The sequence below is a fragment of the Dasypus novemcinctus genome, chromosome 1, assembly GCF_030445035.2.
Source record: "Dasypus novemcinctus isolate mDasNov1 chromosome 1, mDasNov1.1.hap2, whole genome shotgun sequence".
NCBI lineage: Eukaryota > Metazoa > Chordata > Mammalia > Cingulata > Dasypodidae > Dasypus > Dasypus novemcinctus.
In genome coordinates this window covers 134,546,981-134,572,021 of record NC_080673.1, presented here as the reverse complement: position 1 = coordinate 134,572,021, position 25,041 = coordinate 134,546,981, and the positions used below count along the sequence as shown (strand labels likewise).

Genomic DNA, 25,041 nt, shown 5'->3' with positions numbered 1-25,041 from the left:
GTTCTCTGTTTACTCTGTGACCTTGGCCACTCATTCACAGATTTGGAGTCTTGGTCTCTCCATATTTTATCAATAATATCCATTTCTCAGAGTTGGTTTGAAGCTTTAGTAAGATAATTTTTAAAAATTAAAACTTAAAAATATCTAAAATGCTTAAATTGTAATGGATGATTTGTTGCTTTTTGACTTCATGGCATCTGAAGAACTTTCCTATTTGAGGTTAGTTTCCTATTTTGAAATTTTTTTTGGGAAAGAGGGTGGTGCCTTTTATCACAGACCCTGCCTGCTTAAGACATGGGCATGTGACCTTGGCCAAGTCAATAAAATCTACCCTGCTGGAACTTTGAGTCTTGAAAAAGTGAGAGGGAGTAATTCTGGTTAATTTGACTCCAATTTTACCTGCCACAAAATATGCTTCATCTCTGCCATATAATGCTACATCTACCATGAGGATTCAAATTCTCTGATGCAGTTGGCTATTGCATATAAAAAGCTTTCCTTGTGTATTTAGTTTCAGAGAGAGATTTATTCTGAAAATATGATCTTTCTTTCAAAGCAGAGAATGTTGAGTTACAACAACTTCATTTTCCCTGGGCCAAGAAGGCACATAGAAGCAATATTATATATGGTTTATATATGGTAAATTGAGTTAAACTGAACAATCCTGGTGTTTTAGAACTTTGCGTTGGTAAATTTCTCTGAAGAGTCTCATTCAGGTTATGAAATTTTCTTTTGCAAGGCAGATAATTAGATAACTAATACCATGCAACTTGTTTATGGGAACAAGAAGGTATTCTCAGAAGGTGTTTCTGAGAAGGGAGATATTACAGGCTGTTTACAGTAAAACACTGACTACCTTCTCCCTAATGGTGCCTACTAGGTCCAAAAAGCAATCAGGGTGTGGAGTTTAGTCTGTTGGGAACTGTAAAGTGGATGCTTAATGTTGTGAATCTTTTAGAAAGACTGCAATGACCTAGAAAAAAGCTGAGATCATGAGATTGGGTTGCCTTCTTTCTGAACAAAACTGGACCGGTGCTGAAGATCAACATATTGACATCATTCTCAGTTGCATTTGTGGTTTGCATTGTATTTCAATTTATTTTCCTGGCAAATCTATCATTATTCTCATTGTATGAATTCATGTAGCTGGAAAAGAGTCAGGGAGGATCCTTGTTGTCTCCCCAGAAGCTTATGGTTTTGCTTAGTTTAGGCCATGGTAGATCATTCTTCCTGGTGGCTCCAGCTTTGGGTCTGTGAGAACAAAGGAAATGAGTGATGTGTTAGAAAAACAGAGCTGGTGGGCACCAATCATAGAAAAGGATTTCATATAGGGTCATGTTATTTATATGTTGATGCCAAAGATAAACCTGTCCACCATAATGCATATATCCACTATAGCCTACTTAATTAAAAAAATAAGAAATTCCTAAGACCTGTATGATTGTACAGGTCTTTAAACTAATGATTTGAGGACTTTCTTTTCTATGAGAATGAATAATTGCTGCCAGTCCTAAAAAGGCAACCAATGGCATAAGGAAGCCATAACCCACATCATGATATTGTGAGATGGTAGTGCAGCAGTCTTTATTTAGTAAAATACTCATGAGTGTGAGTTTTTGTCAAATCACTTTCTACTTTGTATTGAGGCAAATGTTTCTTCTCTTATTTTTTCCTACTTTTCTAAGATACTAGACTAAAGTTGTACCACAGTTCTATTTACAGAGTATAAGAAATTCCATTTTTCATTCTATTCAATGAACTTATGCCTTGGTATGACAATGATATGAGATAAATGAATCTGCTCTTCCCTCACTCAGTCTCAGTTCTTATGCTTTTCTTATAGTGTGAGAACCTGGCTGTGCTGAGTGTGAATCTGGTATTTAAAGTATTTTTTGATCCACCCAGTTTTACGGCATAGCCAACTTCTTGTTGACAACACAAGGAACACTACTTGCTTCCAAAACTGAAGGGAAAAAACAAGTTTGTGGGACTTATTAAGTGACAGTATTCTAAATCCAACAGTGCACAATCCATCCTGGGGCTTGAAGGTGTGAAGAAAGAAATTGATCAAGGGGACCAATAACTGGTCAAGGTGACAATTCAAATTTATAAGATGACGTTAGTTAAGATGAAGAAGGCATCAATTTGAATTATAAGTTGTGCCCAAAGGATGGGAATATTTTGAGACAAATGACTTCAGCTTCTCCAAGCTGATCAAATCTCTAATTGAAGAGTAGGAGATTTTTATTGGAAAAAAATAGCAAGCAGCTAAAGTTGGCTTAACGATTTTAGGCACTTCTTCATGTGAAAAATGTGCTGCATCAGTTGGCTAGGCTACCTATTATAATGAGAGAAAAACCACAGAAGAAAATGGATATATTCTGGGACAATTAAAAACCGGGTTATTTTAGGGGAGGAAAGTGCTCAGTTTCACTTAGTTTGCAATCATTACGCAAAGGCCCTTGGGATCAGATCAGATCAGATCACTATTGGGACTCTTGTTTTTGGGCAGCTACTGAAGATTGAGAATTCAATGAATCCAGGATTGTTCTATAGGGCTACAAAATTTTCCCTAGAATACAAAAGTCACAATTTGGTAACTGTGTTTTGGAAGCTTATTAAAAAGGTTTAGGTGTGACATTATTATTTCTGGATTGGATCCATAAACATTTTTCTGAATATCAAGTAATATAGTTGAAGAGAAATGACTATTTCAAAATGTTAGTATTAGATGATTCCAGAGGAATTTATGACATTTGGTTTACATATGATGAAGTTGGAACTGTAGCTATCTTACCTTCTACTCCAATTACCTTCATCCTACAACTTTTAAACAAGGTTTAGTTTACTCTTTCAAGGCCACATAGCTATTCCTAATATAATGGAGTGCTGGTAGCTCTTCATCATGCAGACTGTGATTATAATAAAGAAGCAGTAGATTAAATCAAGCTCCAAAGAGTCAACACATGCTGTTGACATCTGTGGAAGGAATTTATGTATGAATTCAGGGCTTCTTGCCAGATAATTAGAATGTGTTTGGGTGGCCAAACATTGGGTGGTGCAGAAATTGAAGGATTTATTAAGGACCATAGAAAAACACTGACTACCATTGACTAACAGGAGAATTAAAAAGAAATTGTTTAGGAAATGAAGATAACAACTATAAACAATAAGAATCAATATATTTAATCTTCATAATGTGAAGTATTCCAAGCAGCAAAAACACTTGAATAACTTGATTTATGTATAGGATTTTTAGTGGAACAAAGCCTCACAATGATGTATAGCAGTGCGGACTCTTTAACATCTTTAAAATAATTGTTAAAGTAGCTCCAAAAACTATATACCAATTGTTGCTTTTTCAACCTCATTTTTTTCAAGGAAAAATAATCAGCACTTATTTAATTAAGTAGTCAACTTCTACACCTGACATGCACAGTCAACTCTCTGTTTTTTAAGACTGGTCTATGATATATTCCCAGTGGTATTGTCAGGAGCATAAGACAATGAATATCAGAGCACATATAATAGCCTTCAAAATTGTTTCATTTTCATCATAAAAGCACTCTTCTACTCATCATTGGCATTATGGCATATTGTATGAGACTATGAGCACCTGAGCCAGATTGCCTGGGTTCATATTCTAGATATGCCCTGATGCTAGCTAAGTGATCTTGAACAACTTAGTCTCTTTGTGCCTCCTCCATAAAATGGGGTTAATAATAATAATACATGTACATTAGAGTTGTGATGATTTAATGAAATTATAAAGTATTTAATGCAGTGGCTGGCAAATAATAAGAACAAAATGATATTGTCTTTCATTGTTATTATTATTCACCATCACATCACCATTGTCATTTTTATTGTACCATCCATTTTGGCATCATTGTGGATTAGCAAGAATGTCCAGAATGAATGTGTTCAGGCATTAATTTTTATTTTGTTGCTTTAAATTTTTTTCTGCTTATTCTTCTTTATGTAAATAAAATATTTAGTATATGTTGAAGATTATATATGCAACATGAAATTATATATGCATAGTTTTTAATTATATACTATATATTGATGAGTATTCATTTACACATAAATATTGTCTATATAGGATTCTATATACAAACTTTATAATTCATAGTTAAAGTAAGGAATTTTTGAGAATAATTTTAGCTGTATTCACCTTATGAATTAATTTAAAAACTAACTCTTGTGAAACTAAAAAAATAAAAGTGAAAAACATGGCACGTGCTTAAAGTCTCTCAAAACTTCTTGGAAAATTGAGTTCAACCTTCCTTTTTCTTTAGTATTTTTTGGTACTTCAGTATTTCTGAAAGCTGTTAGGTTAAAAATTATCTTTTGAAATCCATCAAATTAGTATTGCCTTCTACTTTTCTTAGGATATTCAATCCTGTTTCAATTTACGCACCCAAGAGCCTGAAAGTCTATACATAAGTTACTGATGGATAACATGGTCCAGTGAAAAACAAATCCAAAGGTGAGGTTATACAGCTTTCCAAATAAAACAGATTCCAAGCTTAAGATATCTTGAAGGGGAAAGGGATGAGATTATTGTATATTGGAATATTTTTCTCTAGAGATTATTACAGGTGAATTAAGATGAAGGGAGACTGGGTTCATTTAAATGGGGAGGAAGAGCACTTGTTGCATTAGACTAGATATTAGTTTAACTCAAATATTTACACTGCAAGTAACTTGCAATTTGATTTTTTCTCCCCAGAAATTATCCAGAACACTTGCATTCCTTTTAAAACTTGATATCTGTATGCAAAAGTGTAAGGTTCATATTCTCAGTAGCATAGTAATAATTTCAGTAATATAACTATTGCTATTTAATTATAACTATTTCCTAGGCATTTTATATACATCATTCACTTAACCATTGTAACAATCCTGTGAGGTAGATAATCTTGATTTTTAATTTTGCAGAAAAAGAAATCCAACTTTAAGGAGAGTAAATAACTTGCTCAATGTCACAAAGAGCTAATGGAGGAGTGGGAATTCTAATCCAGATTGAGTGATTCCAAAGAAGAGCTTTCTTGACACCCATTTTTGCTGTCTCATAGAGTATTAATTTCTTTTTTACTGCCTCACATAATTCAAATAGTTGAAAAGCTGAATATGGTAGAATGATTTAATTTCATAAGTTAATGGATTGGAGGGCTTTTGTTTCCATATTATTTAGGGTGCAGTTGTCAGTAAGTCAGCAAAATAAAAATTTTACATCATTGAAAGGACTCAGTTCAATTAAGATCTGAGATAAACTAAAACAATTGTTTTCATTATTTTTTCTGACTATTGTTTTCTTTGAAGAGTATCATTTAAATGAATATTTGTGAATGTGGAGAGAAAGTGTTTTTTTGTTGTTGTTAAAATATACAGACTTGGGTTTGCCTTCAGCTTGAAGTGTGAAGTTATATCTGAATAAACTATTTCATGCTTTTAATATTTCATCAGGTATCATTAAATATGATATCTGAAAAACGCAAGTGATAGTATTTCAACAGTGTTTTAATTAGAATAAGAATGCCTCTTTCCTCTTAAGAATTTTGCTGAGCTATTTTTAAGACTTGTAGGGCCATGCCGCTAAACACATGGTTTTAGGGGTACATCAGAAATCCCTAAAATGATCTTTATGCATGTCATTATCTTAGAAGTGAGGTTATGATAGATATAGCACAAGGCTGGAAAACATTAAACCTGGATTCTAGTCCTAAATTTGTCAGAAGTTAGCTTTATGTAAGATCTTTAACTTCACTAGATGATAATAGTCTCACCTGCAAAATGAGTGTGAATAGTTCATGAATATTTAAAATAGTTCATTTGAATATATACAGATTCCTTCCTATTCTATAATTTTTAAAATACATTTTACAATGCTGGGCATTTTGGTGCTGCCTTTAAAGAATATACTTACCTAAGACAATATGGAAACTTCATGAGTTCATTTGAGCATCAATCTGAAAATGAAACAAGATTAAATTATCCAACTTATGAAGCATTTTATTTTCAGTGTTCTTGATCATGCAGAAAGTATACAAATATCTGAAATATTGCTTAGAGAAAAAGTGTTTGCCAAAAAGCAATTTTATATTGCATTTTTAAGTGATTAGCCATTCCTTCACACTTTGATTATATATTGGTCTCTCCTTTGAAGAGTTTATATTCTGCTAGGAAAAACAGACAAGAAAGCAATGAAGATAGAATTTATCAAGTGCTATGACTGGAATGTGCATTGAATGTTTTGGGGCCAGCGGGGAGCTTCAGTGTCTGGGAAGAAGTCTCAGAAGAGGTGATGTCTAAATTGAATACAGAATCCTGATGAAAGATTTAGCCAGGTGTAGAATGAGGACAGGGCGATTCAGACTAAATCATCATGTACAAAGGCCTTGAGGTCGGAGCAACTTTAATGTTCTGGGAAAACATCAGGTTGCTCAGGATAACCAAAGCAGGAAGTACAAGAAGTAGTGATAAGAGATAGGCCTGGAGAGGTAATCAGGGCCCCAAATCTCTTGATGTTAAATTTAGACTTCAATTTGGAAGCAACAGAGAGCTAGTGGAGGAATGGACTAACAATTTTGGTCTTACAAAGGGTGTGTTGACCTTAGTACAGAGATGGGATGGTGTAAGTTGGAGGAGACTGGAAATGGGAGGCTGTATTCCACGTGAAGATTCCCTAAAATTAAGTGCTGACAATATAGAAAGAGGTCAGTATGTGACTGAAATATATTCAGGAATTAGAAATGATAGGATTTGGAGTTTGATTTGATGTATATGGGAAAAGTAAAGGAGAAATTAGGGATCAGCAAGTTTTCATCTTGGACAACTGGGTGAATGGTAGTGCTATTCATAAATTTAGGAAACACATGAGGAGGTTTTAGGAGAAGGATTCTAGGCCTGTTCAGCTTTAATTTCTTGGGAGAAAACTAAAAGCCTAATAGACAGAAAAAAAAATTGGCTCGATGATGAAGGGAGAGACCCCAGATGGAGGTAGATATTTGGAGAATAAAGGTACTGGCATGGATGAGAATGCTCAGGAAAAGATAATGTCATGGAAAGTGCAGAATGCCAATTTTTTGGTTCCACCCCCATCAAGCATCTGGGTGGCAACTGAGCTCCAGACCTCACTGTCCAAGAACATTGGAGTGATGGCCACTATTTTCCCACTCTCTGGGGTATAGTTTCAACCCCCTTAGTACAGGGAGATGGTGACAACATTCTCCCTAATCTCTGGCATACAGGCCCAACCCTTTCAGAACAGTGAGTTGGCGACCTTGTCTTCCGTAATCTATGAGGAACAGACTCACCCCTCTCAGAGCACTGGGGTGGTGATTTCACTTTCCTCAACCCTTGGGGAATGTGCTCCACCCTCTCTGTAGCCTGGGGTGGCAAAAATCTTCCTGAAAAGTGGGTTGAAACATCCACCCTTTTCCAATGCCAGGGCAAATTTTCCCTCTCCATACATAAGGGTGGGGTCCCTCTTGTGGCCCAAGAAGACATCAGCTTCCATTGTTTTCCTCTTAAAGCTATTTTCCCTTCCATCTCTACCTTCCATGTCCTTTTAGTTAAGGTTGATAGTGGTTTTGTTCACACAGATCTCTCAAAAAGCTTGTTGGTTTAGCATGCAGGAAGCAGCGGTCCAAGCCATCAGACAGTAGCACTTTCCACAAGTCTTTCCTGGATAATTGCATTTTCAATTGTTACTTGTAAGTTCCAAGTAATTAATTCCTCAAATAGAGCACTATTGTCTGGGGGCTTTATTTCCAGAGGTTTTGAATTTCCAGAAACAATTTCTGGTTTATTTGTTCCCAACAATTCAATTCTCAATTCTCAGCTTATCTCTTTTGTTTTTTGCTATAAGCTGCAAGGAGAAGCCAAGCTGCTTTTTCCAACTTTAGTTTAGAAATCTCCTTAGCTAAATGTCCAAGCTCATAATTTTTAAATTCTGCCTTCCATATAACATCAGGAGTCAATCTTGTGGAGTTCTCTTCAACTTTAAAACATGGATTGTCTTTCCCAGTTTCTAATAATAATTTCATCATTTCTTCTAAGGCCTTATCAGAAATAACTTTAGGCTCCATATTACTACTAACAGTCTCATCATAGAAGTCTAGGTCTTTTCCATCAAGCACATTATAATTCCTCCAAAAAATACCCCTTACCTATTTATATAATCATTTCAGCATATCTGGTAATTGCATCAGACTGTATACCACTCTTCTGGTCCAAATTCTGTATTAGTCAGCCAAAGGGGTGCTGATGCAAAGTACCAGAAATCTGGAATTGGCTTTTATAAAGGGCATTTATTTGGGTAAAAGCTTACAGTTACAAGACCCTAAAGGGTCCAACTCAAGATATCATAAAAGGTACTTTCTCACCAAAGTCAACTGCCACATGTTGAAGCAAGATGGCAGGCGATCTCTGCCTGGTCTTTCCTTCCTTCTTCCTCTTAAGGCTCTGTGGGTACAACTTCTTCCAACTTCAGCTGTAGGCTGGCATAGGGCTCATCTCTTAGGGCTTCCTGTGTCAGTCTGGCATGGGTCTCAATTCTTTCCAGGCCTTATCAGCTACTCAGCAGCTCTGTTCTTTTCAATTGCAAACTATCAGGCAAATAGCTTCTCTCTCCAGACTCCAGGATCAAAACTGACAAAGTTCTCTCTTCTTCTGTATGTCTTCTTGAGTGAGTGACAATTTATATCAGCCCACCAAGGGGGTGGGGCCTCAATCCTGAGTCATGCCCTACTGACATGGTTCAAAACCCTAATCTTAACAGGCAATTTCATCAAAGATATCTCAGGTGAATCTAATATAATCAAAGGTGATCACATCCAGAGGAACAGACAAATATAATCTCTCTTTTTTGGGATTCATAAATAATCTCAAACTGCCACAGCTATCATCCATAAATTACATCAGCTGTAATTTTCCCCTGCAGCACTGTATTCTTAACACTTTGTAAAAGATGAACATTCTTATATAATACTACTAATTATAATCTTCATCCACCACTGAATTCAATATTATACATTCCCTAGATTATTCTCTAGTTTCTTTTAAAGTGACATTTATGTCCACAGACTACCCCTTTCAGCAACACTCACATTTATAAATCAGCAGTATTAGTTATACACCTTACAATGTGTTACTATCAACTCTTCATTTCCACACTTTTACAATTACCTTTATTAATAATGTTACATACATTAAGCATCATCCCCCATTTTAATCCACCTTCTATTTCCTAATAACCTATTCTCTATAATTTACCTCTGTGAGTTTACTCATCATATTTAGTTCATACTAGTGAGACCATACAAAATTTTTCCTCTTGTGTCTGTCTTGATTTCACTCAACATAATATCCTCTAGGTTCATCCATGTTGTCATATGCATCCAGATTCATTTCTTCTTATAGCTGAATAGTATTTCATTGTACAGATATACCACATTTTATTTATCCATTCATCAGCTGATGGATACTTTAGAAATTGTGAATAATGCTGCTGTATCAGTTCATGTCCTTACTTTCCATTCTTCTGAATATATTACTAGTAACAGGAATGCTGGATTATACGGCAACTCTATATTCAACTTGTTGAGGTACTGCCAAACTGTCTTCCACAGAAGTTGCAACATTCTACATTCCCACCATCAAAGAAGGTGTGCTCTGTTTCTTCACATCTTTTGCAGCACTTGTAGTTTTCTCTTTTTTAAAACAATAATGGCCATTCTATAAGGTATGAAATGGTATCTCATTATAGTTTTGATCTGCATTTCCCTAATAGCTAGTGATTTTGATCAATTTTGCATGTGTTTTTTGGCCATTTGTATTTCCTCTATAGAGAAAGTCTATTCAAGTCTTTTGTCCAGTTTTTAATTTGGTTGCTTGTCTTTTTATGGTTGAGTTGTATGATCTCTTTATATAATATGGATATCAAACCCTTATTGGATATGTGGTTTCCAAATATTTTCTCCCAGTGAGTAGGGTACCTTTTTAATTTTTGACAAAGTCTTTTGAAGAATGAAAGTGCTTAATTTTGAGGAGGTCCTATTTATCTATTTTTTCTCTTGTTGCTTATGCTTTGGGTGTAAGGTTTAAGAAACTGCTGCCTACCAGAAGATATTGATGTTTTCCTACATTTTCTTCCTGGAGTTTCATGTTTGTAGCTTTTATGTTTAGGTCCTTGATCCACATTGGTTAATTTTTGTATAAGAGGTGAGATAGGAATCCTTTTTCTTTCCTTTTTTTTTTTGATACAGTTAACCAGTTATTCCAGCACCACTTATTGAGTAGGTAGTTCTGGCCCAGCTGGGTGGCCTTGACAGCTTTGTCAAAAATGACTTGACCATAGATATAAGGGTTTATTTCTGAGTTACTGTTTCAGTTCCTTGGTCAATGTGTCTGTCTTTATGTAAATACTATGTTGTGTTTACCATTGTCTCTAAGTAATAAGCTTTAAAGTCAGAAAGTGAGAGCCCTCCAGCTTTGTTCTTCTTTGCTAAGACATTTTTGGCTGTTCAGTTCCCTTTACCCTTCCAAATGAATTTGATAATTGGTTTTTCCATTTCTGCAAAAAAAAAGGTTGTTGGGATTTTTATCCTAATTGTGCTGAATCTGTATATCATTTTGTGAAGAATTGAAATTTTTACAGTATATAGTCATCCAGTCCATGAACACGGAATTTATTTAACTCTTTGGGTTTTTTAAAGCAATGTTTTGTAGTTTTCTGAATACAGATCCTTTATGTCCTCGGTTAAGTTTATTCCTAATTATTTGATTCTTTTAGTTACTATTATAAATGGGATTTTTTTCTGATTTCTTCCTTAGATTCCTCATCAATTGTTTATAGAAATGCTACTGATTTTGGATATTAATGTTGTGCCATGCCACTTTGCTGAACTTGTCTATTGTTTCTAGTAGCTTTGGAGTGGTTTCCAGGATTTTCTAGATATAGGAGTAAATTATCAGTGAATAGTGAAAAGTTTTACTTCTTCCTTTCCTATTTGGGTGCCCTTTACTTCTTTATCTAGCCTAATTGCTCTAGGGAGAACTTCAAGCCCAATATTTAATAACAGTAGTGACAGAGGCATCCTTGTCTTCTTCCTGATCTCAGTAGGAAAGCTTTCATCAGTCTTTCACCATTCAGTACAATGCTAACTGTAGGTTTTTCACATATGCACTTTATCATGTTGAAAATACTTCCTTCTATTCCAAATTTTGGAGAGTTTTTATCAAGAAAAATGCTATATTTTGTTAAAAGTCTTTTCTGAATCAATTGAGAGGATCATGTGATTTTTCTTCTTCATTTTATGAATGTGGTTTATTACACTAATTGATTTTCTTGTGCTGAACCACCCTTGCATACCTCGGGTAAAACCCACTTGATCACTGTGTATAATTCTTTTCATGTGATTTTGAATTCATTTGCAGGTATTTTGTTTGGGATTTTTGCATCTACATTCATTAGAGTTATTGGTCTGTAATTTTCTTTTTTCATAGAATCTTTATCTGGTTTTGATATTAGGGTGATGTTGGCTTCATAGAATGAATTGGGTAGAATTCTTTCATTTCAATTTTTTGTAAGAGCTTAAGAAAATTGGTATCATATCATCTTTAAATGATTGGTAGAATTTATCTGTGAAACCATCTGATCCTGGGCTTTTCATCTTTGGGAGGTTCTTGATGACTTGATCTTTTCACTTGTGATTGCTTTGTTGAGGTCTTCTATTTCTTCTAGGGTAAATGTAAATTGTTCTTGTGCTACTAGGAATTTGTCAATTTCAATTAGGCTGTCTAGCTTTTAGCATACAGTGTTCATAGTATCCTCTTAAGATCTCTTTTACTTTTGCAGGGTCAGTGGTAATAGCCCCACGCTCATTTCTGATTTTATTTACATACATCTTCTATTTTTTTGTTTTGCCAGTCTAGGGTTTGTTGATTTTGTTGATCTTCTCAAAGAACCAACTTTTGGTTTTGTTGATTCTTTCTATTGTTCTTTGTTCTCAATTTCATTTATTTCTATTGTTTCAAACTCTGCTACCTCATTTCTGCTCTGATTTTATTATTTATTTCCTTTGGCTTGGTTTGGGATTTGTTTGCTGTTCTTTTTCTAGTTCCTCCAGGTGTGCAATTAGGTGTTAGATTTTAGCTCTTTCTTTTCTTTTCTTTTTTTAAAGTTAGGATTGAGGGCTATCAATTTCCCAGTTTGCACTACCTTTGTGGTGACCCATATGTTTTGATATGCTGTTTTAGTTTTCACTCATTTCAAGATATTTACTGAGTTCTCTTGCAATTTCTTCTTTGATCCACAGATTATTTAAGAGTTTGTTGCTCAATCTCCATATATTTGAGAATTTTCTCTTTTTCCATCCATTATTGATTTCTTGTTTCATTTTGTTATGATCAGAGAAAGTGTTTTGTATAATTTCAGTCTTTTTAAGTTTATTGAGACCTACCTTATGACTCAACATATTGTCTATCTTGGAGAAGGATCCATGAGCACTTTACAAGAATGTATATCCTGCTGTTTTGTGGTGTAATTTCCATAAGTGTCTGTTAAGTCTAGTTCATTTATTACATTATTCAAGCTCTCTATTTCTTTATTTATACCCTCTTCAGATGTTCTATCCAATATTGAGAGTAGTGTATTGAAGTCTCCAGCAATTGTTGTAGAGAAGTCTATTTCTCCCTTCAGTTTGCCAGTGTATGCCTCATGTATCTTGGGGCACACAGGTTAGCTGCATAAATATTCTATAGTCAATTCTTCTTGGTGAATTGCCCCATATCTTTGTATATAATGACACTCTTCATCCCTTATAACAATTTTGCATTTAAAATCTAATTTTTCTTATATTAGTATTGCTAATCAATATTTTTTTGGTTGCAATTTTTAAAAATATCTTTTTCCAACCTTTCACTATCAGTCTGCTTGTGGCCTTACATCTGAGGTGAGTCTCTTATAGACAGCATATAGATGGCTCATATTTTTTATCCATTTTATCAGTCTATGTCTTTTGATTAGGGAGTTCAAGACATTAACATTCAATATTATTATTGTAAAGGCATTACTTTCTTCATCCATTATATCCTTGGGCTTTCTGTTGTCATATCTGAGTATTGTCTGTTTTTTACCCTTTAATTTATCCTTCCTAATAATCTTCATTTCTACACTCCTCTTCAGTCTATCATCCCTTTTTTTCCTTTCAGGATGCAGCACTTCTTTTAGTATATCTCTTATAATTCTGGTGTTTTGGTAACATACTCTCTCAGTTTTTGTTTGTCTGTGGAGATTTTAAACCATCCCTTATTTTTGAAGAGCAGTTTTCCCAGATATAGAATTCTTGACTGGCAATTTTTAAAAACATCATACCACTGTCTTTTCACTTCCATGGTTCCTGATCTGAGGTTGGCACTTAATCTTATTGAGGCTCCCTTCTATGTGATGCTTTGCTTTTCTCTTGCTGCTTTCAGAATCCTCTTTACGACTGACATTTGCCATTCTGTGTAGTAGGTATCTTGGAGTAGGTCTATTGTTTCAAACTCTGCTATCTCATTCTTCTAGTATGGGCAAAGCCAAGATTCAATGTGGGCTCTGCTGGCGAAATTCACTTTGTAAAAATACTCTCCACCCTCTGCTGTACCATCCCTCTTCCCAAGAGGAAGATGTTTATTCCATTCTCAGTCAGTTGCAGTGAACCATGGGCTTATGCAGGCTGTGCCCCTTGAGGGTGGGGAATGGGTGCCATGCCTGGCTGCCATGGGGGTTTATTAACTCATGGCTGCTATTTCAGGTTCTTCCTTTGTCTGTCCCTTGCCCTCCTGGGGATTGCACGGCACTGTCCTCATCTGCTTATCCCCAAAGCAGGTCCCTCAGACAATATTTTGTCCTTTCTCCATTGTTTTTGTGGGAAAGTTGAGTCCTGCCTGCCTACTCCCACACCATCTTTATAGAATTCCCTGAATGTATTTTATTATTGTATTTTAAGATAGGAACACTTGAGTAACTCTAACACTGAATGGACAGAACCCATAAAAAATGAAACATTGAAGCAAAAGGTGATTATAACAGAAGAATATTCTGAGGAAGAGAAATGAGTATAATTCAGAGTGATGTTACTGACCTAGTATCATTTTTTGTCATTTTTACAGCAAGAATTTTGGATTTTTAAGTCAATAATTAATAGTGTTTTGGTACCAATACTTTGTTTTGTTGTTTTTTTTTCTTTTTTTGTTATATTATAAACAAAATCACAGCCGAAGTCTATGAAAATGACATGGAGTGAGAGTAAATGACTCATCTGGAATAAATTTATGATTTTCCTAATGTCATTATCCTCTGTAAATCTCATTCAATCCTTTAAGAAAAGGGGAATTAATATAGTACCTAACTTTTAGAATTGTTTCAGATTATTCTAAAACACATACACGTGAAGTTCTAATATTCTACTTAACATATTACAATGCTTAATAAATGCTAGCTATGACATTGAGGACCACAGGATCTTCTTACACTGAAATATATATCAATCTACAGAGGAATCACTAATTTTTCCAGAAGGCACAAGAGATAGAGAGTGTGTGTGACAGAGAGAGGGGTTGAGGAGGGAGAACCACTCAACTTGCTAATTACCTCTTTGCCCATGTTCCATATGGCGATTTGCATTTTTCTTTATGTTTTCAAGATTTTAATTATTAACTCTGGCAAATTACAGTGGCTTTCTGAATACTTTGGGGAATCATAGTTGATCGCCACTCGCCCTCTTTTGGGAAGTTATAAAGGAAGCATAGTAAAGTGTTGTTATATGAGTGAACAGGGATATTTTGCCTGAATTATGGTGGGGAGAGAAAAATATTTCAAATCTGATTTTGCAACTGAAAGTTTTTCTCAGATATTGGACCTCTATGGCATAAAGAACAAATTAACTCTGAGAATGCTATAATGAAATCAAAAGAAAATTACACTGGTTGTTCTATTTCCTGGTCATTTCAAGATCATGCTGAAGGTAGGGGTAGAGTTCCAGAAAGGAAAACTTTATACTTGCCCCTTTACTTCTCTTTCAGAAGCTGTGCCATGTATATTTAGAAGAGCAGAAGGCAGGAAAATGGATTCCTAAATATGTGTGTTATTTTCCAGACGTATAGTATGATCCCATTTTTCTAAAAGAAATTTTATCAAGTATATATCCACACAAACACACATATGTATATATGAAACCACATTTACCCTTACTATAGGAGAGACCCTCTGATATTTCTCCTGTATTTTTATTTTTCTCTTCTTTCGTTTTTAAAGGTTGCTAATGGGTACCAAGCTACAGTTTGAAGAGCACGGCACTATACTTTGCTACTTTTATTCAAAAGCCCTTTTATTTCTCATGAATAAAAGTAAAATTTCATAAGTTTTGCAAGAACGTCAATTTTTTGAGTTAGCATAACATGGAAACTGTCAGTTTTCTACTTTCATTGTGAGGAGAACAGAATTATAATATATCAGAAAAAGCCTGTGACATAATACTACGTCAATAACAAGAAAGCAATGAATAAACCTGAGTGTATACATTCTTAGACTCCTGTGTGGTAATTAGCAGACGGTTAAATTTTCCTACCTCTGAGCTGCAGTAAATAGGAGGTGAATTTATGAAACAGCATTTGGAAGCAAAGTCTGAGAACTTGTTAACCAGCTCCCCAAGGTCAGTGGATGTGACTTCAGGCAATTTTGCTCTTAATCGTTCTGCCAGTCTGAAAGACATTTTCGTATAAGTTTTTATTTGTTGTGTTTTATAAACATTCCTAGTGCAAAATGATAGCTATGTCAGATCTTGTACAATAAAGAAAATAGAAATCCTTGCCCCTCTCAAGAAAATTTTATATCTGTGAAATTATTTTTGGTGACTCAATTTGAAATTGCAAAGAGAGGTCTACATCTCTTTGAAGACTTTGAAAGTAAACATATAAATTACTCCTGCATTTGAGTTCCAAACTTTTCCTCTTTATTTGCTCAATAATTTCATTATGGATGACTTCTATTTATCTGAACTTTCATCTTCTCCCCAATTCTAGATTTCAAGATTGTGATTGGAATTGATATCTCTTGAATCTCTTCCAGCTTGAACAACCCATGTTCTCGGTCCCTCTTCACCCTCATAATAGACAAGCTCCCCGTTTTTTGCCTCAAGAAATGCTTGAAAGCCTAGCAGTGGGCAGTGGAGATAGAAGAGACCCCAGTTGATATAGATTGAGGGTTGGCAAAGTGGATACTGGGAGGGGACAAGATGGTGAAGGGGACTAGTTTGCTCATAAAAGCGTTATTGAAATGAGTAAGTCTGAGCTGGGAGGGGCGACAAGTGAGATCAGAAGGAATGTAGGAAATGGAATAAAGAGGGAGTTCAAATAACTAGACTTAATAGTCTTGACTCAAATTTCATAACCCTAAGTCTTAATTCTACTACATGCTCTTTTGGAATCTATCCTATGGATTATCACTTAATTGCTCACATGCAATCTTGAAGTTCAAAACTGTTAGCAGATAATTTAATCTTGAATTACCAGTTTAACATTGTTCTATATTGTCTCAATCATAGTCTATTAGATTCTACAATTAAATAATTTTCTGATAACTGGGAAATAACCATTTTCACCTTATAACTTTTATTGTTTTTCATTTTTCTTTTAAAGCTTTGCTGAAATAGACCTCAAGGGTATCATTGAAAGAGTTCTTTAGAAAAATCTTTTTACAGAATTCTATTTGTCTTACTTGAGGTGCATGTTGTATAATATATTGAAATGGACCTAAGAATTTACCAAATAAAGAAAATTTGGAATGACATTTTTTTTAATAGATACTTTTTTCCAGACAACCAGTTCAAATTCTCTTATTATGGCCTATTATTTTGGTGTTAATACCTCTTTATAATGAATGTTTTCTTCTCTTATTACTTAAAAAAAATGCCTATGTATGACATTATTGATGATTAATTTGCATTTATATTTGCAATTACAGGAAATGCATGCTGGTGATAGCTGCATGCTGGTGATAGCTGAGACTACAACTGATTAAAAGTTTGGGCCTTCTTGTCAGGCAATCAGCCATGAAGTTTATAGTTCTGTTATATATAGCAACAGCTCAGATAGTATTTGGGCAAGAATGTTGATAAGTTATATACTAACTTTGCCACCTAGAACCAAATTTCTACAGACAGATTTTGAAATTCATGTTTTTATAGCTGTGACCTAATTGGCCTCTTACTTGATACACATGACATTTTTTCCCTCAAAAAGAACTCAGTTTTGTCTACACAGGTATCAAATTCTGACTATTTTCCACTGTCTTTTTATTGTACCTCCTCTTTTCATTGTTCACTTAGCATATCTTATACCTTCAACTATGCTTTCAAATCACAATATCAGGTAAATATTATTAATAAATTTGTAGGATAGAACCAGGACAAATTCCTTACTTTTTCTTGTACTCTGTAAATGTGTTTTCTGAGTAATCTGCACACAGTTCTTGTCCCTTATCAATGAAGGAAGATAATTCCTTCTGCAGTAGAGGGGCCTGTAAGAAAACAATAATTACATAACAAAATCATTGTCTTGACACTTATCACCATGATCCAATTAAGTCAAAATTCCATGTTAACATATCAGCATGAATGTTTATTATCTGTAAACACTGGCATTTCCGCTAAGATTTTCTGTATAGGGCCAGATAGTAAATATTTTAGGCCTTTATAGGCCATATAGTTTCTGTTTCAGCTATTAAACTTTGTTATTATAAATCAAAAGCAGCCAAAACAATGCATAAATGATGAGCATGATCATGTTCCAATGAAAATTATTTTATAAACACTGAAATCTGAATTTCATGTAATTTTCATGTCATGAAATATTCTTCTTTTGATTTTTTTCAACCATTTAAAAATGTAAAAACATTCTTAGCTCAGAAGCCATGCAAGTGGCAGCAGGTCACATTTGGTCCATGAGCTGCAGCTTGCCAATCCCTGATCTATGCCAAGATTTGTGAAGAAACTCTATCAAGTTGTACCTTAGCTTTAAAACAGGCCGTAGAGTCTTTCGCATCACAGCATTCATCAAGGCTTTTAAGAGTTGGATCAAGTATTTTACTAAGGAATACTTCTGGGATATGAGAACTCCTGCTTAGTTGAAATGCATATCTGCCATAAGAGAAAAAGTAATGAGACTCTTTAAGTTGCAGATATATAAATAGGATTTCATTCTTTGAAAGGAGGAGCACGTGGTTTCTGTGTCTTAATGGAAAAAGAAAAGATTTATGTAAAATGACTCCAAATTGACAGGATTTGGATTATACAATATTTTCATTAAAAGGCAAGTTATTTAAAATTGCTTTAAATGAAGCTATTGTGATTAGTTAATACTGAATCAACAGTTTAAATCTGTGTACTTTATGTATACATCCATACATTTTATATATAAACCTATGTACCCAAAGGCATATAAACTGGATCCTTTAAGTGATTTTTTTGTGAAAATGGATTTGTGTAAATTCTTCTATTATATATTACCCCATTGTATTGCTCTCTGTGAGTATTTTAGAAAAATGTAAATTAGAATTTCAGTCCAGTCCAAATTCTGCTGCTGATATAGATAAACTAATATTGCGACCTGCTTCTTCAACCTATTTACCTTACTTACACCCGTGGTATAGTTTAGTTTTTTTTGTTTGATGAAACTAGATAAAAGTTTACCATTTCTTCTCATGTAATTTCTTTCTCACATCGTGGTAGTGAATATTGCATAAAATGCTTAGTTATCCAAAAGTTTGACTTAACTTAGGCTTTTGATTTGTGACCTTGAACTAGAAATAATATAATAAAAAGGGTAGGGAAGCAGACTTGGCCCAATGGATAGGGTGTCCGTCTACCACATGGGAGGTCCGCAGTTCAAACCCCAGGCCTCCTTGACCCGTGTGGAGCTGCCCATGCGCAGTGCTGATGCACACAAGGAGTGCCCTGCCACGCAGGGGTGTCCCCTGTGTAGGGGAGCCCCATGCGCAAGGAGTGAGCCCCATAAGGAGAGCTGCCCAGCGCAAAAGAAAGTGCAGCCTGTCCAGGAATGGCACCACATACATGGAGACCTGACACAGCAAGACAATGCAACAAAAAGAAACACAGATTCCTGGTGCCACTGATAAGGATAGAAGCGGTCACAGAAGAACACATAGCGAACACAGAAAGCAGACAACTGGGGGGGGGGGGAGGAAGGGGGAGGGGGGAGGAAGGGGGAGGGGGGAGAGAAATAAAAAATAAATCTTAAAAAAAAGAAAATAAAATGGGTAACGAATATGAAAAGTGTTATTGGTGACATGATAATATTTGATATATGTACAACATTTTATGGTACAGCAAGGTGTTTTCACACTTAGTTTCAGGTACTTTCTATATGCATTTCTCATTAACAATCTGTGTGTTAAGTAAGACAAGTATTATCATTCTCAAATTACTTAAGAAGAGACCAAAGTTAAGAAATGAGAAGTCACTTCTTTCAGTTATACACAACCATCAGAAGAGGTAGAATTGGGAACCCAATACTTCTTTCTCCCTATCTAAAATTTTATTAAACCCATTTGTACTTTATTTTGAAAGCTTATTAATTTAGTTTTTAAAATGGAAAATCATTTGAAATAAATTAAATACTTAAAGTCCATGAAAAACATAAAAATACTTTGCTTACATTTGAAATGAATGACAGCATTCCTTTGCCCTCAGCATAATTCCCATGTGCTCCGATGAAACTCAGAGGGAAACACATTTAAGATCAACTCTACTTACTGATCTTTAGCTTTAGTGTTTCCTTCTTCACACATGTCTTTAACTGTGGGCAACTCAACAGGTGGCAGCTCGAGTGGCTGGGCAGCTGGCATGACATAAACGCACACAAAAATGTCCATAGGTGTTTTTTCTTGACAACACTCCTCAAATTTAGAATTCTTTGTGGATAATTTGTCACAGATTTTTACTGTGTATTCAGGCAGCTAAAAAAGGAATGGTGAGTTTGTGCATTGTTAGTTTCCTTGTTGGTCTAATTAAAAATAAGGCTTACATGTCCATAAGCCCTGGCATGGTGCTTTTAAAAGTCAATATGAGTGCTCTCAGAAAGTAAATTTTGGAAGGCAATTTGTAAATGTATACCAAAAGCCTTAAAAATGTACAATTTCAGTTCTAGCAATTTATCCTCAGAAAATCATTATAAATGAAGAAAGATTTAACTATAAGGCTATTAATTGAAGCATTGCTTAAAGTAATTTAAACAACCTAAATCCAATAATAGAGTACAGGTTAAATAAAAAATATGTTATATTTAGGTAGATAGATGCAATAGATATATGCAATATAATCATATTAAGCCATTATAAATAGGTTATAGAAACACCTGTTAACATGCACATGTATTCTTAATGGATAAGGACCAGGTCACACAATGTATCTATTCCTAAAGACCTCAAGTAGATTCCAGATTTGGGCAACTATTCAAATTTGTATCCAATAGAAAGGGTTATGTAAATGAAAATGGGTAAAAAATATTGGGATGACCATCAAGTAATAAAATATATAATAAGAGCATCGGTAGCTTCTAATAGCTTCTAATAGCATAGTAATGAGCAGTGCTGTCCAATAGAATGCTATGAGATGATGGACATGGCCTGTTTCTGCATTGTCCAATACTACTGACCACTTGAAATGTGGCTACTATGACGGAAAACTGGTTTTTATATTTTATTTAGTTCTAATTAAATTCAAGTAATCACATGTTGCCAGTGGATACTATACTGGATAGCACAGGTAGAGCAAGATCTTGGCATCTTGTGTTTAAGGGTTGACCATGCCACTTACTAGCTGTGTGACCTCAAATAATTTTTCCTGCAAATCTTTTGTTTCCTCATATGTAAAATGGAGGCCACACAGGGTACTTATGAGGATTTATTGAGAAGACAATGCATGTAAAAAGCAACTGAGAAGAGTGTCTTCTCAGTAAATGGTGCGTGATGATGATGGTGGAATGGGATTCTCCTACCTCCTTTGGCAAGCAGTCCTCAGAGGGAGAGTCACAGCACTTGGAGAGAATTTCAGTAATATCTTCAGCTAGTAACAACACATCTTCCAGATCAGCAGTAGGCGCCTTTTGGGCTAATTTTATGAGATGGCTAAACAGTTAAAAATGAATGTATTAGCTTACCAATATCCTCAGTTTTCTTTCTTTCTTTCTTTCTTTCTTTCTTTCTTTCTTTCTTTCTTTCTTTCTTTCTTTCTTTCTTTCTTTCTTTCTTTCTTTCTTTCTTTCTTTCTTTCTTTCTTTCTTTCTTTCTTTCTTTCTTTCTTTCTTTCTTTCTTTCTTTCTTTCTTTCTTTTTTAAATTATGAACACACTGACTGGAGGAATAATAACATAGTTTTCACTCTGGCCTCAGCAGCTGCATGGAACACAGCTGTACTTGATGGATCTTAGCTGTCAAAGCTACTGACTCAAAATTAAACCATCCCTAAAGAACCTTTTCACATATTCAGCACTCATATACTGTTTCTCTTCTGGCCAGATCTAAATATTAGAGCAGGCCCTTATAATGTTAGATCTGAAATCACAGTAAAGAAAAGCACTAATGTCTCGATTCACATGGCCAATATTGTGTTTCTGTGGCCCCAAACATTCCATTAAAAATGTTTTTATAATTTCACTTAGAAAATGGAGATAAAATAAAAGAAGGAATAATTACTATAGAGTTAATTCATATTGATATTTTTGGTATGTAGCCATTAGGTATTTTATAAGGTTAATATATGCATGGAATCATATTCTGCTCCAATATTCTCATATTTGTTTTTTCACTTACTTTGTCAAGAATAAGTCCTATATTATAACGTATTCTTTTGTAATATATTTTTTCCTTTTTTATCTTTTTTTTAAAAAGATATATAAATCACACAAAATGTTATGTTAAAAAATATGAGGTTCCCATATACCCCTCTCCCAACACCCCTTTCTCCTCCCACATTGACAGCCTCTTTCATTAGTGTGGAACATTCATTGCGTTTGATGAATACATTTTGGAGTATTGCTACACAGCATGGTGTAGTATATTTTTTAACAAACTGTATGGCATTCTCATATGGACATACCATAATTAATCTGAGTTCTACTCTATTCTAGAAATATTCAGGAAATCTCCAATGTTTTCATATCTAAAAAAATGTGGCTTGAATATATTATAGCTAAGTCTTTCTTCACACATTACTATTTTTTAGCGATAAATTTCTAGGTATCAATGCAAGTATCAATTAGTGATTAATTAAACACATCTTTGTATAAATTCCTATGTCTTATTTGCCAAACACACTATTTTAATGTAAAAAGATAACTAAAAGAGAAGTCCAGAGAAATGCCTTTGAGTATTTGTACAGTCCTAATGGGAAGATTATTTTTTAAATACTCATGACAGTAGTATTTTTTCCCATTAGTAAGGCTTGTTATACATTGCCCAGCAAAAGAAAGTTTTTCATTACTATTAGAGAAAAGAAATACTGTGGATCAGAGTAGAATGAATTAAATAAACTCTAAATACTGACAAGATAAAGCTGGCAAATCTAGAGGTCTGGGGAGCTAAGAGAGAAGTATAAACATAGAAATTGTCAAAACTAAAATATGCAATTAACACAAAGGACTAGCCATTAAAAAATCAAAGTGAAGGTTGCAAATAGTTGAAACTAGGTAAGTAGAATGAATTCATGCAGGTACATATTGTATCTCCTGATATGTACCAGATAGCAGGAAGTTTCCTATAACAATATAGGAAAATAAGAATATAGGAATATAGGAAGTCTTTTCCAAAGAGAAAAAGGAGTAAAGCAATTAACAGGTAATGTACAAAGATATATATGTATATATATATATCTTTCTTTAGTGTTTGTAAGACATGCTAATATAAAATGTTGCAAATAGTTTCTAGTAGTCTATGAGTTTTCTCTTATAATGTGTGTATGCAAAAGGTTGACTTAAAACAAATCTCATGTCTTTACAACATTTCCCTGTTTCCTATTGTTCAAATTCTATGTAGAGAAAAGAAAAAGGAAGAACAACCAGGAAATGTATTTAAAGAATATTGGGAACATTGTGGACATAGGATATTCTATGTCTTATACTACAAACATACTTTTATAGAATACTAATATTTTGGAAAATAATTATAGAACCAAACAACTAAACACAGCGATGGTGTTTAGTTTTTTACCTGAGCCTTGACCTCTCCTTCCCATAAGCAGCATATTGTGAGCAGACTCTATTTGAAATAGTGGTGAGAAGTGATAAATACTTCATCTGGAGTCTCTAGAAAATGAGAGAATATCATTAGATGGCCAAGAGCCATTGACAGCAATGGATAGGAATGGGAAAAACAGAGACTATTAATTTCATGGTGTATTTATTTATTTATTTACTTTTGATGAGTTGAGAACCAAATTCTAGCCAAAGGAAATTAATGAAATTTCTTTCCCAGTAAGGTCTGTTAATTTTCCAATGGATAAAATGCAAGGGAGACATTTTAGAAACTTTTTCTGATTCCAGAATCTCAATGTCTACCATAATTTATAAGGAATGCCATTAAAAGAAGAAAAAAATTACAAGATAACTATGTAATAAACAAAATAGAACCTACCTCTTTCAAAAAGCATATAGTTGAGCTTCGTGAAGTACAGCAGGATGCTACCATAGAGAGATAACTTTTGGTGTAACTGACTAAAAGTGCTAAAGAGGCATGTCCATAATTAATGGAATATTCATACATAAATCTGTAGGAGAAAATAGGAGGGTTGCTCAAAACATTTGTGGGAAAACAAAACTACTTTTACATAATGATGGATCAAGGGTGCTTGCTGCATCAGTGTATAAGTTTTAATATTTAAAAAGCACTAATAATTTATAGAAAAGGATAAAATACTGATGTCATTTATAATGAATGTTTTGCTAAATATTAGATTCTTTGCTAAATTCCCATGTGGTCTGCTTGAAGAATGGGTTTATTTGTCCCTTTATTCACTTCACCAAGTACATGCACTATACTAGTTGCTTATTAGTGTTCACTGAATAAATTAAAATGAACATAGAAGGATTGTGGGAAGATGATATTGGACTAACAAGTAGAGCTCAATGCCCTCACAAAAAACAACAGAGAAAGGGAAGCAGACTTGGCCCAGTGGTTAGGGCGTCTGTCTACCACATGGGAGGTCTGTGGTTCAAACCCTGGGCCTCCTTGACCCATGTGGAGCTGGCCCATGTGCAGTGCTGATGCACGCAAGGAGTGCCGTGCCATGCAGGGGTGTCCCCCATGTAGGGGAGCCCCACGTTCAAGAAGTGCATCCTGTAAGGAGAGCTGCCCAGCGTGAAAGAAAGTCCAGCCTGCTCAGGAATGGCACCGCACACACGGAGAATTAACACAGCAAGATGATGCAACAAAAAGAGATACAGATTCCCATGCTGCTGAGAACAAGAGAAGCGGACAAAGAAGAACACGCAGCAAAATGGACACAGAGAACAGGTAACTGGGGGGGGGGGGGAAGGGGAGAGAAATAACTAAAAATAAATCTTAAAACAACAACAACAGCAACAGAGAAAGACCCAAAAGCTGTCTGAGGGACCTGCTTTCGGGGTCAGCAGACCAGTACAGTGCTACACATCTCCCAGGAGGGTGAGGGACTGAGGGATAAAGAACTCGAAACAACAAATGGGAGTTACCAACCCCTGTGGCAACCCTCCTCTGTCCACAAGATATTAAGCAGGGGTAAAACCCTGGCTCACTGCCGCTGAGAAGTGAACAGACATCTTCCTCCCTGTCAGCTGTTTCAAAGGAAAAGGGAGGGGGGGTTAGGGGGATTTTCTTTAGTGAATTTGACCAGCAAGACTGCTTTGAATCTCCATTCTGAAGAATCAACACAGGAACATAGGAAAATCCAGACTGAAACACTTCCATGGAAAGGTGCACTGATAAGCACCATCTTCTGGC

General features: G+C 34.9%; 1 protein-coding gene across 1 annotated transcript in view; it reads right to left on the bottom strand.

Moving 5' to 3' along the window:
* Positions 1-1,071: 1,071 nt before the first annotated feature.
* The window catches only part of GC (GC vitamin D binding protein), a 49,399-nt gene continuing 25,429 nt past the window's right edge, over positions 1,072-25,041 (bottom strand). Inside the window, exons 5-13 of the mRNA XM_058297264.2 lie at positions 23,698-23,830; positions 23,275-23,369; positions 21,067-21,196; positions 19,824-20,026; positions 18,059-18,188; positions 17,472-17,569; positions 15,621-15,753; positions 5,933-5,975; positions 1,072-1,251 (exon numbers count right to left, since the gene is read on the bottom strand). Of these exons, the coding sequence (XP_058153247.1) occupies positions 5,952-5,975; positions 15,621-15,753; positions 17,472-17,569; positions 18,059-18,188; positions 19,824-20,026; positions 21,067-21,196; positions 23,275-23,369; positions 23,698-23,830 (946 nt within the window). The 3' untranslated portion in view covers positions 1,072-1,251; positions 5,933-5,951. The remainder of the gene's footprint in view (positions 1,252-5,932; positions 5,976-15,620; positions 15,754-17,471; positions 17,570-18,058; positions 18,189-19,823; positions 20,027-21,066; positions 21,197-23,274; positions 23,370-23,697; positions 23,831-25,041) is intronic.